The sequence below is a fragment of the Antennarius striatus genome, chromosome 5 (assembly GCF_040054535.1).
Source record: "Antennarius striatus isolate MH-2024 chromosome 5, ASM4005453v1, whole genome shotgun sequence".
NCBI lineage: Eukaryota > Metazoa > Chordata > Actinopteri > Lophiiformes > Antennariidae > Antennarius > Antennarius striatus.
In genome coordinates this window covers 10,637,733-10,660,475 of record NC_090780.1, presented here as the reverse complement: position 1 = coordinate 10,660,475, position 22,743 = coordinate 10,637,733, and the positions used below count along the sequence as shown (strand labels likewise).

Sequence of the window (22,743 nt, the reverse complement as noted above, 5' to 3'; positions counted from 1 at the left end):
GGATATTTTTATGGATCAGCAAAGCATTTTATTTTGTATTAAAATATAGCTTTAGACAATACACACATAATACTATCATCAAGTATTCCGGACATCAGATTTCACAATGTAAAAAAATGTGAATAAAGATGGCGATCAAATACAATGATGAAATATAATAAACCTGAGACCTTCATGGTCTAATAATGTGTTCAAAAGCAGGCACACAACAAAAACCCAGCAACTTCTCCATCTCATCCTGGAGGGAGGAGGGAAGGAGGTGTCTTCAGGCTCTTCCAGATCAGCTTCAGAGTCCAGTACCTCAGACACCCAAGTTTGATTCCAACTCGCTCTTTAAATGTCATACTCCGTACTACGGTGGAGTCCCCGTCTCCTGCTGTAAAGGGCTGTTGGCTGATCTAGCTGCTATACAATCCTGATGCCACAGGTTCTCTGCTAGGCAGTTAAGGAGGGGGGCTACGTCATCGAGACCATCACTAACCTCTCCACCCACACGCTGCAGCGGTAAGCCCCACGACTCCTGGAAGTTCCTCACATCACTTTCTGTCACATCACAGTTCATGAAAAGGTCAAATATGAGGGAAATGTTAAGGGCAAATATCCATTTTGATATTAATAGCTACAAATTATTTGTTATTCAGAAGTAAAAAGTTACTAACTTAAAAATGGAGTATGTGTATGTTGAGTTATAGTAAGGTTTGGACTTCAGTATAATCAGTTTTAACACTAATAGAATCAGAACTCAGGTTTTAAGAGTACAAAAGGATACTTGGTGCCAATCACCATTTTCACAACCTGACCCACAGACATCCACTGAGAAATCTGATTCGACAGATCGTCAAAAGATGTTCTGTCTGTGAAGGAGAACAGAAAAAGGACGGCATCCACCCGTTCCTTACAGGACTGCAAGAGATGAAACAGCAAGTTGGCAAAACAATTTTAATGGGATGTTTTCATAGTACATTCTTTTTATTACATCTCATTCATGACATTGGAGTTGTATGATAATATATTTATACGTACTGGAAGAAAATGGTCAAATCTGCGCAAAGTGTTTTCTCCACAATCCCACAACTGTAGACGAAAGAAAAGCACTCGGCCACTTTCTCTCAGCTTCACAGGCCAGTACACCACTGATGTCTCAATACCTTCAGGGACAAACATAACCTTCATGTTTGTGAGAATTGGTTAGTTTTTGAAGTGGATAGTTTAAATGTATAACCTACTTCATCTTCACCTACCTGTGGTTTCATAGTGCGTGTTAGGAATGTTCAAGCCTGCAAGACGTGCAGCAAGAGCAGTTTTTCCAACTCCACTCTTGCCAGAGATGAAGATCTTGTAGTGAACCGTGTCCACAGCTAAGTGTGGAGGCATCACCGGAGACTCCAACAGGCCTGTAGAACAAGTTTTACCATCAAAATATTTACCTGCTGCTTGATATTCCACACCTAAATGCATCTTTATGATTTGCACAGTTATAAACAGAAAAGGTATCTGAATGGATATTAATCACATCTATATCAGTAAACTTGCAGTTTCAATATTACATCAAAAACTACATCCAAAATCAGTGTCATTACAGGATTTTAAAAATATAAGGAGCTTATGTGCATTTTCGCAAAACACAAAATTTTTGTATCTATATGTCTAGAAGATTGAATATACATTTATACACATGACCGACTTTGATAATTCTGAACAAGTTTGATTACACTTACAGGATGGTCTTAAGTCTGAAACATGTTTTAGAAGAACAGCCACACCTTAATCCAAATCCTAAACACTCATTTAAACTAAACCACCACTACATAAAAGGCACGAGGACTGGCATGAACATGACTACAGGAATCGCACAGACAGGACGACATGGCCAGGATTGTGTTCTTGACATGCTGGAGGTGGGGAAGTGAATGCTTACAATTGCTTTACATTGTGTCCATATCAGAAATACTTGTGGGCAGAGGAGGAACAACAGATTTCCCGTGCCTTGCAAGACTATGTGCAAAGACACAGAATCATATCCACCTGTTCCACATCCACTACTGACCAGCCAGTGTAAAAGCAGACCAGTAGCACCTGTATTAGTTCTGTGTACATGTTGAAACTAGAGGACACACTGAGTCCTGCTGCTCCTGTGAAGCTGATCCAGTCAGTAAGGTCAGCGTCACGTGGTGGGTTGTGGCATCGTGTTTCTGATTTTCTTCCTGATTGCATTGAGATAATCATTATGAAGATGAGATGAAACCAAATAGAGACGTAACAAATGTTACTTTGATGAAATGCACAAATCACCAGATAAAAGTTTCAAATAAAACAGCCGATTTTTATTTTTTTTTCCTAAACGACAGCAGGTCACCTGAAACTAGTCAAACCATTGTATTTTCAATTCGAAAAAACCGCTGTGGTTTGAATCATACCAAAGTTTTTGCGTCTCATCTTGTGTAGAATTCTGCTGAAATATTCTCTGCTGTCTTTATGTCGATGCCAGTCAGCCACTAGGACGGATCCGGGAGGACAGGCTTGAGCCATGTTGTTGTCGTTAGCTTAGCCGTGCCGCTAGCATCACACCGCTGAGCTCAGTCTAACAAAAAAATTAGACTCCTGTGATTTCCGGTGCAGGCTCCTAACAACAGTTCAACAAACAACGACAAAAACGCGCTACGATAACACGTTCCTGCATTTATAACGATCTAATCCGGCAGCACCTGAGAGAAACTAAAATATCGCCAAGCAACCGGCATCTGACGTCACAACCTTTCTTCTTCGTTGGTATTAATGGGCGTCGCGCAGCCAGCATACAGTCACACTACCGCCATGGATTTTTTTAGCGTCCACATAACCGAAGAGACCTCGAGGCAGACCCAGGACCAGGTGGAGGGATTATGTCCCAACACTGGGCTGGGAACGCCTTGGGATCCCCCAGTCAGAGCTGGTGGCCGGGGAAACGGAAGTTTGGGGCTTCTTGTTGAAGCTACTGCCCCCGCGACCCGATTCCGGATAAGCGGTGGAAGACGAATGGATGGATTACCGAAGCTGTTCTTAGATCAGTTGCGGCCCAGCTGTACGGTTGTGTTTGGTTGTCTAATGGATGTCCCATCGTAAAGTAGGCTGGAAAAATTAACAATAATAATAATAATAATTAATAATAATAATAATGTTGCCGCAAGAGGGCACAAGCCAGTCTTATTGGGCCGGTTCCAAGCCCGGATAAATACAGACGGTTGTGTCAGGAAGGGCATCCGACATAAAACTTTTGCCAAAGCAAACATGCGAATCAAACCTTTGACTTCCACACCGGATCGGTCAAGGCCCAGGTTAACAACGACCGCCATCGGTGATGTTCACCCACAGGGTGCCGGTGGAAATTGGACTACTGTTGGTCGAAAAAGGAGAGGAGGAAAGTGTGCTCGTAGGAAGAGAGAAGAGGCAAGCCAAGAGTATAGGACTGAGAGTAGGGACGTTGAATGTTGGAACAATGACAGGAAAAGGTAGAGAGTCGGTTGACATGATGCAGAGGAAGAAGGTAGACTTACTGTGTGTCCAGGAGACCGGGTGGAAAGGTAGAAAGGCTAGAAGTTTAGGAGCAGGGTTCAAGTTGTTCTATCATTGTGTAGATAGGAAGAGAAATTGAGTAGGAGTTGAGGGAAGAGTTTGTTAGGAATGTCCTGGAGGTAAAAAAGTGTGTCAGATAGAGTGATGAGTCTGATATTCAATGTTGTTAGTGGGTATGCTCCACAGGTAGGATGTGAGCTGGAGGAGAAGGAGCTCACCTCTGGTAGGTACCGGTGTCCAGTGTATGCCGGTACTGTACTGCAGGTATGCTACATAACCACATTTGTCTGGCTAATGACCCCCGACAATGGCGTCAGTGATGAGACACGCTTACGACGTAATATGTAAACTCCAGGCTATCAGTTCCGCGGTTGTTCCGGTTCACGTAAAGAGACCCGCTTCGCCATCTCTCTTGATCTGTGACTCCATGCATGCCCACACCACCACTTCTGTAAAAAAACACGTCAAGCGGCTGAATTCAGAGCTTGCCATCATCCTGGGAGGATTAACAAAAGAATTCCAATCTCTGGACATAGGTGTAAACAGCCTTTAAAGTTGAGCTGCGTGCGTCGTGGGAGTGATGGATGAGAGACGTGAACACACGTTTACCAGGACTGGAGGCAGTGCCGAGCGAGTTACACCTCCTCAATATGTGTGTGGATTGCGGATCCTGGACTAACGTCTCTGCTTCGACTTTTGTTCGATGTTTCGCTAAAGTCGGCATCATAACCGGACAGACATCCGGAAACGTGACGGTCAGCGATTTTCAATGCAGACCGAAGATGAGGATTTCAAAGGATTTAGCACAGATTTATCAAAACAATAAAGAAATAAAAACATATTTAAAAAATAATGGTGTATTTTTTGAAATTTAAATACTTAGTACAACACAGTTCAACCACAGTCACCTTTTTGCTTCCATTAGCTAGCATGCACCGACCAATAACGTGTGCCGTGTGTCTGGTTAAAGTACAGAAATAAACTCCATCATTTAGAGTGCACCTCTTTATACAATGAGCCGAATGGTGCGCAAAATACAGTAACTTAAGGACTTTTAAATTGGAAACTAAAGCAATTAGTTTATATACTATAGAATATAATTATAGATATATCCCTACCCTACAGTAAACAGTACCACAGCACTACACCTCTGCTTTATGACAGCTATATCCCTGTAGTTAAGGCTTATGCCTCCTACTTAGACACTACATGAAATAAGACAAGAATAACTTCCACCATGTCATTTATTGCCGAATAACAGATCTTCATTGTGCTTCTCCCATAGCTCGTTTATTGTTACAAAGCGCTGGCAGTAAGGGGACACACTGCTCTGAAAATGACTGCAGCCAATGAGTTAATGTCTAAATCATAAATTTTTAAGATTGATATACTGCAGTGTTTACCTATTATGATTAAATAGTGACTGGGAGCCTTCCCTTTTCTTAACTGCTGCTGATACCTGCTACTTCTCTCTGCTCTCATCCCGCGTCCAGTGAATGACAGGAAGTGAAACATGTGGTCAAATATTTTTGACCACATGTCAATTGGCTGTTGGTCAATCGGCTGTTGACCAGTATTAACCGGTTTACATATTTTCTGTTCCGATTCTGTTCCGGAACATGAAAAAATATAAAGTTTTCATTTTCGTTTTCGTTCCTGCAAAAATACCAAAAGTTTCCAGTTTTTGTTTTCGTTCCATGAACCGGTTCAAAGCCCTGGTTAAAGACAGACTCCAGATGACTGGACAACTACAGCTAATTTGATCAGGGAGACAGGTAGGAGAGTACTTGGTGTGTCATGTGGAAGGAAAGTAGAAAGGAGACTTGGTGGTGGAATGAGGAGGTACAGGAGTGTATACAGAGAAAGAGGTCAGCTAAGAAGAAGTGGGACACTGAGAGGACTGAGGAGAGTAGACAGGAGTACAGGGAGATGTAGCGTAAGGTGAAGGTAGAGGTAACAAAGGCCAAACAAGGGGCTTATGATGACTTGTATGCTAGGTTGGACAGTAAGGAGGGAGAGACTGATCTATAGAGGCTGGCAAGACAAAGAGACAGAGATGGGAAGGACGTGCAGCAGGTTAGGCTTATTAGGTGATAGGTGCTATCACCCATTCTCTTCACCCTCTACACATCGGACTTCAAGCACAACTCAGATACATGCCACATATAGAAGTACTCCGATGACACTGCGATTGTGGCATGTATCCAGGAGGGTGATGAGGGGGCGTACAGGGCATTGGTGGCTGACTTCGTGGAGTGGTGCCAACAGAACCAGCTCCAGCTCAACATCTCCAAGACCAAGGAGATGGTGCTGGACTTCCGGGGGGCACCTCCCTCTCCACAGCCAGTGATCATTGAGGGCAGTGAAGTGGAGGTGGTAGGAAAGTATAAGTACCTGGGACTGCAGCGAGACAGCAGACTGGACTGGTCACTCAACTCGGACTGTGTGTACAAGAAGGGGCAGAGCAGGATGTACTCCTGAGGAGGCTGGCCTCCTTCAACATCTGTCCTGAGCTCCTTCTCGTGTTCTATCAGTCCGTAGTCTCCAGTGTGCTGTCATATGCCATTGTGTGTTGGGGTGGTGGGGCCAGGAAAAGAGACATGAACCGTCTTGATAGACTCATCCGCAGGGCGGGCTCAGTGTCGGGCTGAGCCTGGACTGTGGAGACGCTTCTGGAGAGCAGGACCATGTCCAAAGTCAGGGCCATCATGAATAACACCAGCCACCCCCTACACACCACCACCTTCTCCCAGCAGAGAAGCACCTTCAGTGGCAGACTGCTGTCACTCACACAGCGCCTCCACAGACAGGCTGAGGTCCTCCTTCGTGCCCCATGCCATCAGGGGGTACAATGACTCTCTCAGGAGGAGCAGGGGGTAGGTGGCGAGGTCAGCACGGGGTTGAATGGAGGGAAGGAGATGGGATGTTAGCCTGTGCTGCAGTGTAGTGGGGCCAAGAAGTTGCCATGTTGTGATATTGGATAGTGACATGCCCTACAACGTAAGAAGGGTGTACCTTACCTACCATGTGGGCCTCCAGCTATTTTCACTTTCACTTTTTATTTTTATTTTATGTTATTTTGTTTTATACTGTTTATATTTTAGTTTTAGTTTAGTATATGTCCTGTTAGTGCTGCATGTGTCTGTTAGTGTAGTAGTGTATGTCTTGTGCTGTCAGTGTTTCTTTTTCTCCTGGTGTTTATCCAGTCTTAATTCACTATGTAATGCCTGAGCAGTGAATATGTGCAATATTCTCCGGGATTAATTAAGTGTCTGTCTGTCTGTCCATCCATCTGTCCTTTTTTGTTGATATGACAAATTCTCCCAAAATCATCAGTCACAATTTAAATAGACATTATTCTGCTATGTGTGATCCTGTACAATTTAGATGCACAAGGTTACTCTTCTGTGGGTCGCTTTTCATTAGTCACTTCCTTTTCTAACCACTGGATGTCGCTACGCTCCACGATGATGTTTCATGGAGCCCCGGTCCTCATGTTTACATTTGATCTAGATTGTCAGTCAGTCATTTTCATATTACCACCGCTACATCGGCCGCAGCGGGTCACGGGGAGCTGGAGCCTATCCCAGTGGCATAGGGCGTGAGGCGGGGAGCGGAGCCACACACAAATAAGTGTATGCTTTTGGAGGTTGGAGGAAGCCGGAGAACCCACGCAGACACGGGGCACAGAGCTCCGCACAGAGCGGGACTCGAACCCGCGTCCGCCGTGAGGCGACAGCGCTACCCACTGCGCCGTGCCGCCCTGATCTAGATTGCATTTATACAATTATACAACTTTATTGCAAATTTGAAATATTCCGTAAACAACTAAAGATGACCATCAGGTTTGACTCAGTGCTATATCTACAGTGATTTTATTTTCTCAAGTGAGTGTTTTAATATTATTGCCATCTGGACCTGTGCAGACTACAAAGAATATTAAGCAGCTAATACACCAAATATTTATCTCTGACATATCTTAAGTTTGAGGACTTCAGAAATCAAACATCAAGACTCTTTTCAGTCTCAGGATGTACCATTTTTCAGGTCTTGAACAGTATGATGAAAGTATTCTATGGAGAATATTCACTCACGTTCACTATGCTCGAACAAGTATTTGGTGACCTGAAGATTTCTTGTACTATATGAATAGCACAAAACACATTTTTCAACAATTTACAATAAAGATCAAAAATAATTTACAATTTAAAAGTTAATAGCAGTACTACATACCTATCAATTGATATTTATATGATCTAGGAAGTGGTTTTTCTGAGGTAGTGTTCCTGATCCCTTAGAAAAATTACTTCAAACTTCATCCACACTGGGTACAAAGGATGATCATCTTTATGGAAATTACCCTACGGACTGAAAGCACCCGAGAGAGCTCATTTTAAATTAATTGATTAACCAGTCAATGACAAATTACTTCTTTACAGCTCACTGCATGCTTGTGTCTGAGTGATTCAACCACACTAGACCATGACACAGACTGTAGACATTCTTGATGGAACTGTTGCTGATCTATTGTATTGAGGACAAAATTTGTGGCCACTCCCTTGGCTGGGAGCATATGAGTCTCAGTGTTTGTATGAGAAAGGGTGTGGTGATGCTTCTGTGTGAGAGAACAGTCTATAATTATCTGCCACAATGTTTTATCATCTGTTTTTTCTGGACAATAGACTTATGTTGTATAATTTCGATTACAAATTTAGATCATATTTATGACTAAATGTCCATTTAAATAATAAAACAGTAAATACCATTTCAAGACATATCTTTCCAGAAGGGTGTTTAGCATGCTTGTGTCGAGGGGCAACATTCTTCTCCACCATGACAAAATCACCAGTTTGATCAACTTTGGATCACCAAAACATGTTCTGTTAAGAAGTAGTGTGAAATGATAAGAAATGTAAAAAATAAAAGTTGTGTTAAAAATTTTGTTTTTGATTTTCACCGGTGAAGCTACTGTAAATGCCAAGCAGAGGGCTGCCCATTATGGGTGTGCTCACTGTTTCTGCCTGCTAAAAGACATTATTCCTTCCCTGTCGCCAAAGTGCTTTCTCATGTATGACAAGTTTATGTCTATAAGAGCAGGCCTACCTGGAAAGTACCTTAATAACATTTTATGATCCGGTGCCTTACAAGTAAAACTGAAATAAAGTGAATGGAAAAGTCTCTGTCAACACACAGTATTAGGTCATCATGTGTTGAGCACGTCAATGTTAAAATACAAGTATTTGTGGTAGAAGTGACTTGTGTGCTAATGGAAGTATGTAAAGGTCATCTTTATTTCTGAACTGTACTTGAGAGTCTATAATGTCATATCTACTGTACAGTGAACAAAGATGTAGAAGAACGCTATAGAGGTGACATTAAATTTTTCTATTTTGTGACTATGTATTTTTTTTATGTATTGCAATGTTGTAATTTCTACAGTTTTGAGTTTTAGTGCATCTATCACTTTTGTCCTTGTTTCCCATTGTAAGAAAATATGAAAACTGCAGCTGAAACTTGAGGGGAATTTAAAAAAAATTCTGCAGGTTTTAATGCATAACAGAAAATATGGGGCAAATGGAATTGTTGATCTGATGCTGGCACGAAAAGGAAGAGCAAGGATCAAAAAAGTTCAACTGGTGGAAAGGATGAGGAGGCCCTAACAAATTCCTTAGCATTCCATCTTATAGCTGTGAAGGCATTTCATCACAAAGCAAAAATGGCAACCTGCTGGTGGTTGCCAGATGAAGAGTTTGATTTCATTTGCTTTTTTAATACCACATCATCTGTATTGGACTCACCTCTGAGGAACAGTGGACAACAGTGGGTAACCTAATGGAACATGGGGTGCAAGCGCCTTACTTAAGGATGCATCGACATGGACACTGGGCCTGGAACCACCAACCTTTAGGTGAGTGGATAATGTTCCTGTCACCTAATTGGCAGCTGCTATTCATCCAACAGTGTCAGTTTAGACAAATTAAAATAACTACAAAATGGAAGGAAGTGGTTCAGTCACAAGGCAACATATTTTATTTTAATACAGAAATAGAGCCTGGCAAACATGCACCAGGAATGTTATTTCTCATGTAACAAATTACATAAATATACAATAAAATAAATATTAAATAAAGATTGGACAGTTGTTTAAGACATATGTAAACACGTATTGGAAAATGTGATCCAGAGACTACAAAACATTATATATGATTCTTGCCCTGAGTGGAAAAAACATTCCAAAATCCAAAGTAAGTCTCACCGATCATAACTGTAAAAAACAAACAGACACACTGGTAGGACAAAGTGAGTGCTTAGAAGAACAACTCTCTGATCACACAAAGCAGAAAACATTTCAGTCATTCAGAACTAAAAGTCAACCCATTCATACATTGTCTCACATTTTGCATATATATTCTTTTAATTTACTACATCACATAATTTGATTTATGTTCATAGTAGAAAATATTTATACTTAAAGATAAATTATCTCATGTTATCATAAAGTACATAAGTGTTTTTCATCTCAGTCCTTTCTGAGTGGCTTCAGTCACGCCACATGCTCCACAAAAAGAAAAAACATGACGGCATAGCTCAGTTTCATCCCACACTTCAGTCCTCCTTGTCCATGATTGAAATGCCATGGTCGTTCAGTGCACTTTGATTTGGAGGAATGCTTAGATCACACTGCAAACACGCTGAGGGAGCTGGTCTCATCTTTCAAACCCAGAATACTGTACGCTATCCTCTTCATGTGACCGGGCAACCGTACACCAATATTTCTGATGTCTCTGAAAGCAGAAGATAAATGATACCTTTTGAACGTGCTAAAAACAAAATAGTCTGTCTCACATGTATAGATCACAGCAGTCTTTACAGAGCAGTGATCTCTAACTATGTTTACGGACATCCAGGAAAGTTTGTTGAGCAACTTCTAAATTGAAAAAGAACATTATCCTCATCAGATAATAAATAAAAACTTAAAAATCAATTAAAGTACCTGTAATGTAAAATGGTCAAAATATAAGAATAATAAAATGTTCACTGACTAAATTTACATATAAACGTTATAAACCTTTATGTTATGGCAGTAAAGAATGAGAGGAATGACTTGAGCAGAGGCAGAGTGGAGTATTTCTGCACCCATACACTGGATAACAAATGTTCAAGCTGAGACCTCAATACTTTCACTGTCTTACTACAAATGTGAGCACATGCTGGATAAGTGGGCTCGGCGTGGCAGCGCTGCATCTGTGACATGTATGCACTTACTCATGCCTTAAGGCGAACACCTGCTCCATGTTTGTGATCCCGGCACGAGCGAAGCTTTCGTTGTACTGGCTCATTTTGATGGACTCCAGCCACTCCGGCACCGATCTGAACATGGTGCCGTCACAGCCGCTGGTGCTGGGCAGGCGGATGGACACGCTGTGAGGAACAACACTTGCATTACTTATGTGCGATAAGATCATTTTCCAACAGATTCTTCTACACATGCTTTGGTCAAAGAAAAATAGGAAATGGATATGATTTTAAAATAGAGGAGAAACACTCTCCTGTAGTACAGGCACATCTTTCCCCACAGAATTTATTACATACTTAAAGTCTCAATGTAAATATAATTTTATACACGCCACATGTGGGACTGTTTCTTGGCTCATAAGATACTCAAGGGACTCGCTGCCCAAGTCATGTAATGGCCGTAACATAAATTACCTTTTCAACACTTACTTTTTGTACAGATCATATAACAACAAATGACATGCTGGCATGTTTGCTTGATTTTATCTTTGTTGATTTACATGTGTGGACAGATGAAGCCTATGATTTTAATCGCCCTACATCTGAGACATCTGCTGCCCTATGTTTATTTTTCCTGAAATTATTTCTAAACTACTCGTGTTTTTCTTCTAATTTAATCTCATTTACTTTAAATGTTTAAAAAAAAAAAAAAATACCGTGGGTCAAAGTCAGCGATGGTTTTCAAAGATTCTGGGCTTCTAATCAGCTTGTCTATAATGTTGACAATGTCTGAGAAGCGAGGTCGTTTGGAGCGGTCATGCTGCCAGCACTGGAGCATGAGTTGGTAGATGGCGGATGGGCAGTCCATCGGTGCAGGAAGCCTGAAGGCCTCGTTGATGGCCTTCATGACCTGACGAGAACAGAGCAAAGGCAGTTCTTGGATCTCGAGAACATTCATGCTGTGGCGCTCCTATGTTGACCTTAACAGCAAAGACAGCGATGGGAAACTATGCTGGAGTTCAGGCAGCAATCCATCACCACCTACGTAGCACAGACTCTCAAGCAGTAATACACATTAACGTCTGAAACACACAGGCCAGAACAATCCTTCATCTCAACCATTAAGAGTTGGAGAGATGATATGACAGGTGAAACTTACCTCATGGTTGCTCATGTCCCAGTAGGGTCGTTCTCCGAATGCCATGACTTCCCACATGACAATTCCAAAGCTCCACACGTCGCTAGCCGAAGTGAATTTCCTATAAGCAATGGCTTCAGGGGCCGTCCACCGGATGGGGATTTTACCTCCCTGACAGAACAAAAAAAATTAACAAATCATACTTAATGGCTGAAGGGAGTCGAAACATAAAGGTGCTGAGAAACACACTTCAGATTATAGAGTCATAGAAATCACAGAAAAAGAAACACAGAGGTCATTCTCTGTTGCTTTTTTGTGACGTTCAGACTTACTTTTGTAGTGTAGGTGCCCTCAGCGTCATCCTCCAGCACACGCGACAGCCCAAAATCAGACACTTTACATTCCAGATTGCTATTAACCAGAACATTTCTTGCTGCCAGGTCACGGTGAACATAGCTCATGTCAGAAAGGTATTTCATGCCAGCAGCTATCCCACGCAGCATCCCCACAAGTTGATATGATGGGATCTCTCCATCGCGGTCCTAAAGGAAAAAGACATTGATTTAAAAGAACTTCTCTGGTATGGAACATGTTGGGGTTTTTCTTTGGGGTCATATGCTAGACTATTTCCTGGTTGGGCAGAGGGACTTTGTGGGAACTCTGCTACTTGAAAACAAGTTTTTAAGGAAGTCACTGTGCTCAACCAAGACATGATCCTATAACATCTTGATTCAATTCATACAATTCAATGTATGGATTACAAAAATACATGTAGTCTACAAGGAAAACAAATTCTGAGAACCAGATATATTAAGTTCCATTGGGTGTCAGGTTCAAAATAGAGGCACCTACCTTCAAATATAAGTCAAGAGCTCCATTCTCCATGTATTCTGTCACAATCATGATGTGTTTGACTGAAAATTCAAACCAAAAGTTATTTTAGATACAAGTATGTGATGCAAACAAGTTGGGAGAGCTGTTTCTCTGAGGTCATGACTCACATTTAGTCACAACTCCCTCCAGGCGGATGATATTTGGATGTGAAAACTGGCCCATGATGCTGGCCTCACTCAAGAAGTCCTGCCTCTGCTTTTCAGAGTACCCTGGTTTCAGGGTCTTAATCGCCACCGCCACCTCTCCTCTCCCAGAAGTCTTCATCAAACCACGAAAAACTTCCCCAAACTCTCCTATAGAAGAAAAGGACAATAGGAGGAAATGTCACAAAGTTCACTCGGGGATTTCATTAAATGAAAGGTAGGTGGATTTAATAACACTTACCAACACCAATCACTTTTTGTTTGCTGATGGCACTCGGGTCAATTTCAGTGACAAACTTCTGGATGGCGATGTTAGGGTCCTCATACATGTGTGGGTCGACGTAAGTCTTCAGAGGCTTGAGCTGATCTAAAGAGAAAAAACAAAAAAAGTATTATGCTACAAATATGGATTCATCTCCAAATAGTACTGTGTTACTATTTGTTGTTTTCTCACCTGACGAAAAGTATGGATCCTCAGGTCCACCCCTCCCCCGAGAGCTCAGCCTCCTTGGAGAAAAGCATGAATAATCACTACTGAGCTAAATAGAATAAAGACTAGCTTTTAGTAAGTGCAGGTCAGTCTATGCTAACAAAGACTAAGGCTGTATTCATGTCTGACACTGGCTATTACTGATAAACCGTCCACGAGAACGGGCTTACGTTTGTGGCACATATGGTCTGCAGGTAGAAAACATTTATGTGATTACTAACCGTTTACGAAAGAGCAGGACGGCCACCACAGTGAGCAGAATAACCACGATTCCAAATACTACAGCCATCACAAGGGTGGTGTTGTTCTGTACCTGAGATTCAGCTGGGAAATCACAAAGAGAAAAGCATTTATGATATCGGGTCTGTCAAAGAAAAGTTTATACAAAAAGATATTTAAGTATGTGTTTCATCTTTAGCAGATGTGGAGGCCGCTTGTACCTAATGGGGACGTATGGAACTCGTGCTCCAGACTATAGCTACCAGGGTTTCCTTCAAGACTTATTGCCTGGACTCTGAACATATAAGTAGTGTCTGGGGTAAGGTCATTAATCTGGACTGAAGTTTTCTCCAAAATCAGGACTGTGTAGGTGGTCACATCCCGGTCAACATCATCATCCTGCACATGGAAAAGAGAAATTAGGATATTTTTTAAGCAGAACACCTTAGGAAATGTCAAAACACAGCCTGAACTCTGAATGGGGGAAAGAAACACAAAGGGGCACAAAGCACTCCATCTTACTTTTCTGCGGTACATAAGCTCATAGCGGTGATTGATGTGGGCTGGAGGCCGGTGAGACAAAGTCCAGGACAGAGTCAGACTGGTGGCGCTGCGATCATCCAGATGGATCAACGTCACCTTGGGGGGATCTAACGGTCGGTGAGAGACGGAAAGCAAAGTAACAGTTAGTGAGTAATCATGGGCTTTAGAGAGGACTTTTGAGAATGAAAGCCTTTGGGACTCAGTGGGTGAGTAAAAACACATTAAACTCAAAAGACTTTTGACAGTGTCATACAATCTAAACATTTTACCAGTTCTTTAATTTACACATTGTGCCGTGGGCCTGGAGCTCCACTCTCTTTTTGACAGTTAGAAACATACTTAATACACTGATAGTGTGATCTAAATGACTGCCTTCATGTTTCAAATTTTTTCATGTTTTAGATAAATTAAATTTATTTACAAAGAGATGACATGTCTGAAGTCAATTACAGAAAATTGCAAACTAGTGCTATTAAAAATCAAAGACTTGGGCTGAGAAGCATGACTAAACCACAGATTCATTGCTCTGTAGGAAGGAGAAGGGTTAGGCAGGGGGGACGTCTGAATAACAAGAACAAGACCAGGGCCAGAGAAAATATGTCACTTAATGAATTATGTTTTACCCCTGGCCGTCACCTTAAAACTAGCAGAAATTTTACTAAATTATTAAACATGTAACAGAATTCAAACTTAGGTCATCTGAGTGAGAACCATTTGTCTCACAGTAAAGAATTTTATGTTTCAACAAAGAGAACACTAGGACACAGGGAAAGGATTCCCATGTTCCCAACTTTTAAGAAAGTAGGAACAAAATAAAAAACATTTTGCATTTTCAATGTTAGTCTTACAAATGGTTTTGTGGTTTGTTTGAGTCCAACCAATAAAGTAGGAAAGTCTACCTGAGTAGAAGAAAAAGACAAGGTTGAATCATATTCAGTGTGATGAAGCTCACCAGTATAGTCCAGAGCAGTGGTGATGGTTGCAGTGGGCTTCTCAGTACTAAAGTGGGATACCCCACTGTGAGTCTCCACAGTGAAGGTGTAGTTGAGATGGGAGTCCAGTTCGGTAACAACGACCGTGGTGTCTTTCAGGTCTGCAGGACCTGGCTCAAAAATGATCTTCTCCCCACAGGGGATGCACAAGGCCCCATCACAGCGATTGCACACCACGCTGTAGGTGAGGTCGCTGCGGCCCCCCGTCATCAGTGGTGGGCTCCAGAACAGCTGCAGCTTGCCCTCTGCTGAAAGGGTGGTGGAGGTCAGGTCACGAGGTGCACTGGGTGGAGCTGGGGAAGAAAGCAGATGATACAGAATGGTTATCCTGATCGTCTGACCTGCCTCTAATGAGCTGAACATGGATGTTGTAATAGTAACAGTAATAACACAGGAAGTGTTGTTACCAGAACAAGCGGATGTAGGAGGGTCTGAGGGGGAACGGAAGAAACCCTCCTCACATTGGCATTCAGTGGCACCGGACTTGGAGGGCTTAGTGTTATCAGGACAAACTTGACAAAATTTGGTTGACGCCTTCGGCTTGAAGTATCCTGGTTTGCACGCTGTGTGAGAGAAACAAGATGTGCTTCAGTTTAATCGTGTCATACAGGATTGACTGTGAAACAGACAAACACAGGAAGGAACTGCTGATCAAAATAAAGCTGTCTCTGTATTACCAGCCCTTTCCACTTGACAGGAAGCATTTGTTGTGAGTAACCTATAATCATGGAGTCTTTGAATGCAGAGGAATGAACAGGGATTTCCCTGCAGGATCTGCCTCCACTTGCCTTTTTCGGCTGGAGGCCTGATCTCAGGTCGCACTTTCAGCATCAACCGGATAACAGCAGGGCATTAAATCCATCAGGTGATCTGATCTGCCTTTCCGCTGTGAACTCTCCATTCATAATGTTTGGCTGATGATAATCATGTTTTTGCCAAAGGAAGTGGCACCTTGGATAATGGTAGCACGGTGTCACCATGGACGTTTGAGCGCACAGATAAACAGCCTTCCAGGGCATGGGGGGTTAATGAATGTGCAGAGTGGACAGAACCAGGATGCAAGAGCTGTACTTCAGTCTGGAAGACCACATTTCCTCCCGTTCTTCCTTCCTTTTTCTAACTCCTGAGACTTGTGGCCAATTACAACATTCGAGGTTGAATAGTTAAGAGGACAAGAGAATTGGGAAAGGGAAAAAGCTGCCAGAGAAGAGAATGATTTTCAGTATCTGTGAAACACTCACACAGTTTGTTGGGCGCTTAAGAGCTTCAGCACAGTAACAAACTCTAATAGAATGGTTTTGAACAAAATCTATCTCTGCTCTCACTCTGCTATTTCCCATGGATGAAGGCTTTCATCTGGCCCCTGAAGGTGAGAAAAGGTTGAGTGAACCCTGTGCTGAAGACGTGGCAGTGTTACTTCAACGCCCAGGCAGAAGGACCTTTGCACTTCAAGTATCGCCTCACTGGAGAAGGAGCAGGTTGAGTTTGAGTAGGAGGGATGAAGATGAATAGATGGGTGGCTGGGGGGATGGTGCAAAGGTCTGGAGCACCAACAGAACTTCTCTCTAGGGAGCCACTTGGCGGCTGTGGGGGTGTAGCTGAAGTCTTTTCGCACAAGAAAAGGGGGCCAGCCCATTTCATTTTGAGCTGTGGCAGCAGGACCTCTGTCACGTACTAAAGAAACTTCAGCCCTATTCATCTATTGTCTCCCGAGATTGGACAGAGCTGTGCCATAAATATGTTGTATTACTCAGCTTGCACATGGTGGCAAGTGTGCAAAGCAAGAATGCACACATTAATGCAATCTTTTGTTAAATAATGCTGGATTCTCATGATTGGTTTGAAGTTTTTACCATGTCTTTGAAGATACACCTTTTAATCTACATAAATGGCTGAATAACTATTTTTATTTGATCCAAAACTTGTATTCAACCATCCTTAATGGTTGCTGGTAATTGGAACTTTTTCTTCTGATTGTCCAGCGCTTTTCTTTGTGACTAAAACACAATTTGAAAAGGGCTGAATGTAACGCACCAGTGCATCTGTTAATTGAATCTGTTTTTTGCTCTTTGTGTTGGCCCATTGTTCTAATGAGTGGGAACATGGATTAGGGAGCTCGTTGCGTGTGTTAACAACCGGATGAAAGAGCAAAGGGAGGCAAAGCGGGGCATGTCATTGGCTAACAGCTGTCCTGTTGCTCCACTAATCCTCTTGACTAAATTACACTCCACACCTAACTAAGCGGCCACGAAACTAACCACCCTCATGCGCCAACTGTCGACTTGCTCCGCACCCTTTGACTCAGACCAAGGACAACCTGCTTATTTGTGTCAGTCAGCATTCCACCTCATCTCACTTTACTTCCTGTTCCCACAACAGTTGGGATCTTTGGAGCCAGGAGCATCCAGGGATATCCTTTTATACAACAAACATAAAATTGGAAGTAGCGAGATGTTTGGAACAAATGACTAATAACTGCTGTTTAACTTTTATTGTAATAATAATTGTAATAATGGTAATAGTAGTAGCAGTAGTAGTAATAAGTAACAAAAATAATAATAACAATAGTAACAATAACAACAATAATAATAATAGTAATAATTCCGCAGCGCACTGGTGTTACGCTCAGAGTGTCCCCTGCCTCACGCCCATTAATCTACTGGGATAGGTCCCAGCAGCCCCAGTGACCCGCAAAAGCGGAATAAGCTGTCAGGAAGTTGAATGAATTAACAAATTAATAAATTAACAAATGAATGAATGAATGAAACTTGAGTTTCAAGTCAGGACTATAACGAATAGATCTTGTACAAAGCAGTTGGGATGGTCAGACCTCAGGTTATCCAAGAACTGTAAATGCTGTTAAAATCCTAATACTGTATGTCGTAAACTACAGCATAAACTTTCCAGTGAACATCAAATTATTCAATTTCAGTTTCTTCAGCTGGGAAGAACAATATCGTTTTCTCACAAAAACGACTCATAGAGGCGCCCAAAGTGCCAGTCAAGGTGACTCGACCCATCAAGAGTCATAAACCACTGTCTGACTCAATCTAACCTCTGGTAGGCGTGTCGGACCCATCCCTGTAATCTGTGGTTCCTGTTACCTAAGCAACTGACTGGAAAACAAATACTTGCAAGCAGAAGACATTCCACTCAGGTAGTCATGCTGACATATTCACACGGCCCTTTCTTCAGTATATTCGTGTTGAAAAGGTGACGTGAGGATGAAAGAATTCCTTTCAGAAAACCGGCGCTACACAGAGCCCTTCCTCTCTCCTTCCTCTTCTCACTTTACCCTCCCTCCTCCCACACATCCTCCAGGCGTTTCAACACGCCACACCCAGAATACCAAAAGTACAACTTCCACACAAACAGTAGGAGAACATAACCACAGTTATGTCTTCTACTGAGGACATCTATTTATTCTTTGTTCATTTTACAGTTTTTACATTCAGTATTTAACATTAATTCGGCTGTCGTTCTTTGTATGTTCCCATTTTTTTAACATTATATCTCAAAACTATTTATTATAGTGTATATACCAGTATGTTAGACATTTGTTAATTTTTCACTGTAAACACACACTAAACTTAATATGAAAACATTGTGTGGAATTAGGACATAGGTTCTGGGACCTAGTGAATGAACCCATCCTTAATTTCATAGTCCTGGGAAAAAAGCAGCAACAGAATGTGCTATTGCCCAACAGGCAGAGAGATGAGGCACGGGAGGGAGGCTGTCGAAACGTTCGCAGCAATTAAGATCCATAGCACATCTGTGTATGCTTCCAGATCTGAACCAAAATGTTTGATACATCCCATGTTAAAACCCAGTGCTGCCGTACCAACTTCACAACAGATCTGGAGCATCATTGAGAGACTTCCAAGCAAAACCGGACACAATTAACATTCCTCTGAACTCATTCCTCACACCTTTCCAAAGCAGTGGTTAGGGTGTTTTATTTACTACAACCCACAAGGCAGCACAAACATGTCTCAGATGATTGAGTGTTTAGGGAAGTGCTTACCTTGGCAGGAATCCCCAGTACTCTCATAGCCAGCCAGACACTGGCACTGACCCAAAGGAACCACCCATTCACCCTCAGCTGTGCAGTAGATTCGTGGGGTGGTCGGACTGATGGCGTTCTCCACGCAGGCTCCTTCCACTTCCTTGAGAGCATCTGCCACAGTCTCTGGGAAGGCCGCCAAGCTCTTCACTGTGGACGGGCACGTCTTGTAGTACACTCTGACAGACAGCAGTGCCACACACGCGCCCATGTCCTGAAAAGCCAGGTAGAAGCCCTTTCTAGACAGAGGCCCAATGCTCCTGGTCTCGGTGTTGACCTTTAGCACACGACCCCGTGTGACCTCATCTGGAGCGATGGTGGCCACTTTACGAAACTGGCCTTTACGGAAGTTGGTTCCCACATCAGCATCAGCTTCTGAGATGAAAAGGTTGAAGGTTTCTTTACAGGCAACAGAAGCACCTTCAAAGGTGTTGCAGTCTCGCACAACAAAGCTGAGTTCCACAGAGACACGAGTTGCCCCTGGGTTCCACTGGATGAATGTTGTGCGTAACCAGTTATCCTGTTCCATAGATTCAATTCCACAAACACTGTAGGTATACAAAAGTGAGCCGTTCACCACAGTCTGGACTATCTCCCACTGCGGTGAAGAAAAAGGAAAAAGAGGGGAGATAGATTAGCATTAGGGTCACCAGTCAGCGTTGAAACGCAATAATAATGAAAGGAGAAGATGCAATTTTTTCAAGGAATAAGTACAGGGTTCGGAGTCTTTGTTCATGTCGAGAGGTTTTATTGATGATACACCCCTTCTTTCATGGTGAGTGAGAAGCTCGTAAAGTGCAAGGGTAAGCAGAGGCACTTTTCCACATATTAAGATTATTGGCTTAAACACATGCGGTGCTCACGTCGTGTGTGGCTTTCCACTACCAGACTGGTGGGGAGCATGTGTGTGTGACATGCAGCTAAATCCAGGAAATACTACTGTAGAATGCCAACTGAGATTTATGGCAGTTAAATGAGCTTTAAAGGCACAGCGTGAAGGCATGGTAGCAAAACTGGCAGCAATTAAGACTTTTTTAAGAGAGGGAAGCATTGACGAGCAGAAGATTAAAAGCCGTTGTCTAACATTAAAATGTTACACTGTATATTTGAGGTGGTAAATTAATGCTTGTATGTGTATTAGCCTATTTTAACAGCTGTTGGAGACAAAAGGTAAAAGATTTTAGAAGATTTTAAAAGATATTTCTCATGTTATATCAGGTCACAGCAGCACTTTGAGACACTCTGTTTCATCATTACACTTTGTAAACCTCTGCAAATTCCTATATTAAAACAGGCATTTCAGGTAACTATTATCAATAAATATTTGCTTTCTTTTCCTCCACACACTACACTTTGAAAATGAATGTTGAAATACCTTTCCAGAGGGCAAAGCTACACATTCCATATACTCATCCCTTCTACAAATGCTTTACAAGTATGTGAAAACTTTACAAATGACTACACAGAAAAGCTTGGTAGCTGAGGGAAAATCCTCCAAGGTAAAATGAGAATCCTCAGATCCTCAGATGCTCATGCAAGAAATGTAGACCAAAAAGCGGAAGTGGCGATGTCCTGTTACTTTTTTTAGATAGAAAGCCACTGAACTATAGATAGAGGAATGGCTCTCCACTCTGAGACCAGACTGTCAGTCTCTTTTACTTATGTCTTCCAACAACTCCACAGATTGTCTCTCTGAAATCAGGGAGGAATCCCAAACGAAAAATCAGAGTCATTTTGGTATCAGACTCGAAACTCTCATCGTTTGTGTGAAAATGTACCTCACTAGTATACAATTAAATGCAAGCTGAACCTTGACATTTTAATGCTATTTACACAGTTTTTATGAAAGAGCAGTATTTGCATGAGACCGGCCGGGCTCATTGAACCAAAATTGATTCCTTCTCTCCCTGCAAGCTTTCCTTGAGGACTGAATGCGCAGAGAGAACTCTGCAACTTTAACATTTTCACATAAAATTATTTTAATAATGTTAACATAGAGAAACAAAGCTTTAGATTTTTAAGCGTAAGTCTTTAGATAGATAGATAGATAGATAGATAGATAGATAGATAGATAGATAGATAGATAGATAAATAGATAGATAGATAGATAGATTTCCCACAGGAAACTGTAAAACACCTTTGTGTTTAAGCACCTTTGAGGCATAAGTACTTACTCCGTTCTCATTTGGCAAAGTTAACCATCCCAACTCTGATCCTGAGGCACTCATATCCAGCAATATTTCTGAAGAAACAGACGAACATGGCATAGTAAGATAGATGTAATTAATAAATAACACCTGATGCATCAAGAACTAAGCATTAAGCCATGACAGAAACCTCAGTGTTTTACAGAACTAAAGACACCTCTTTCACTGAAGACATTTTTCATGATTATTCATTGATGTTACTATAATCTGCTTATACAAGTAAATTCACAGCCCGGATCGCTGTTTGAGGCCGAGAACATTATGAGGGGCACATGCCATGCCTTGACATTTTAATGAACCATGTCGGTCTGATTCAGGATTTCAATGACCGTGTCCTCCAGGTCCAGGGTTCTTTCCTTTCTTTCCTAGTGGACGAACAATGTCTGAGAAAGGCGTGGGCCGGTAAATTGCCATGACGGGAGAAATACATGAATTTGCACTCGTGAAACAAAAAAGCTGACATGTTAAGGCATCTCACAAGTGGCCCTTAACCCTTCGTGGACCCTTACACAAATAAGTAAGGAAAAGTTTTCTTAAGCTTTTGTATGTTGAAATGTGATTTTCTACTTTTCATATAATAGTACTACGAGGGTCAGCTGTTCAAATGCAATCATCCTTAACCAGAGCAGGCTATGGTGTATCTACTGACATTAACACAAAACACAACTACAAGGTGAACACATTCAGGACTTGTCTATATTTAAATATAAAGTGAAACCTCGAGAAAGCCATAAAATTCCAAACTCCTGACTCACGAACTGCGCTCGTCCTACGTCTCTTCAGTCACGGGGTTAATTAAAGGTACTTACGTTCTTTAGATTGAAGGCTGGTAAGAAATTGGTGAATAAATAAAAACAAAAAGAAGTTGACTCGACGGTGTACCATGATTACACGCGACTTTTATTTAAAAGTCGTGGAGTTCTGTTCTTAAAAAAGTACGTTCGTCCACTCCGGCGCGTCCGTCTGACTCAACTTCCCGTGTTTCAACCGGCTGAATGACCACGAGCCAACACACCATTGACAAGGCTCCTGATGACCCCGCCCCGCGCGCCCTGGAATGTAGGAGTTATCCAAATATGGTAGTTAGGGGTGGGACCACACCTGTTCCATTGAGGAGGATGTGGGTCGTCAGAAACAAGTTACGGTATTACTGTACATTCATTTTTAAATGTTTGCTTGCCCGTAACTTTAAATTATTATTATTATTATTATTATTATTATTATTATTATTATTATTATTATTAGTAGTAGTAGTAGTAGTAG

At 41.9% G+C, this 22,743-nt stretch overlaps 2 protein-coding genes across 2 annotated transcripts; both read right to left on the bottom strand.

Annotated features, from left to right (window-relative positions):
• Positions 1–55: 55 nt before the first annotated feature.
• Positions 56–2,725, bottom strand: cplane2 (ciliogenesis and planar polarity effector 2). Its single transcript, XM_068316041.1, has 5 exons — positions 2,418–2,725; positions 1,242–1,394; positions 1,024–1,148; positions 770–903; positions 56–575 (listed from the first exon to the last, which is right to left on the bottom strand). Exons 1-5 carry the CDS (start codon positions 2,527–2,529, stop codon positions 353–355), a joined length of 747 nt encoding a protein of 248 aa, XP_068172142.1. The 5' UTR covers positions 2,530–2,725; the 3' UTR covers positions 56–352.
• Positions 2,726–9,565: 6,840 nt separating this feature from the next.
• Positions 9,566–22,459, bottom strand: epha2a (eph receptor A2 a). Its single transcript, XM_068314860.1, has 17 exons — positions 22,290–22,459; positions 21,448–21,515; positions 19,235–19,871; positions 15,615–15,770; positions 15,168–15,500; positions 14,195–14,322; positions 13,894–14,071; positions 13,675–13,777; positions 13,418–13,470; positions 13,205–13,330; positions 12,928–13,113; positions 12,779–12,840; positions 12,259–12,468; positions 11,948–12,097; positions 11,505–11,698; positions 10,819–10,974; positions 9,566–10,337 (listed from the first exon to the last, which is right to left on the bottom strand). Exons 1-17 carry the CDS (start codon positions 22,363–22,365, stop codon positions 10,229–10,231), a joined length of 2,925 nt encoding a protein of 974 aa, XP_068170961.1. The 5' UTR covers positions 22,366–22,459; the 3' UTR covers positions 9,566–10,228.
• Between the last annotated feature and the right edge of the window lie 284 nt (positions 22,460–22,743).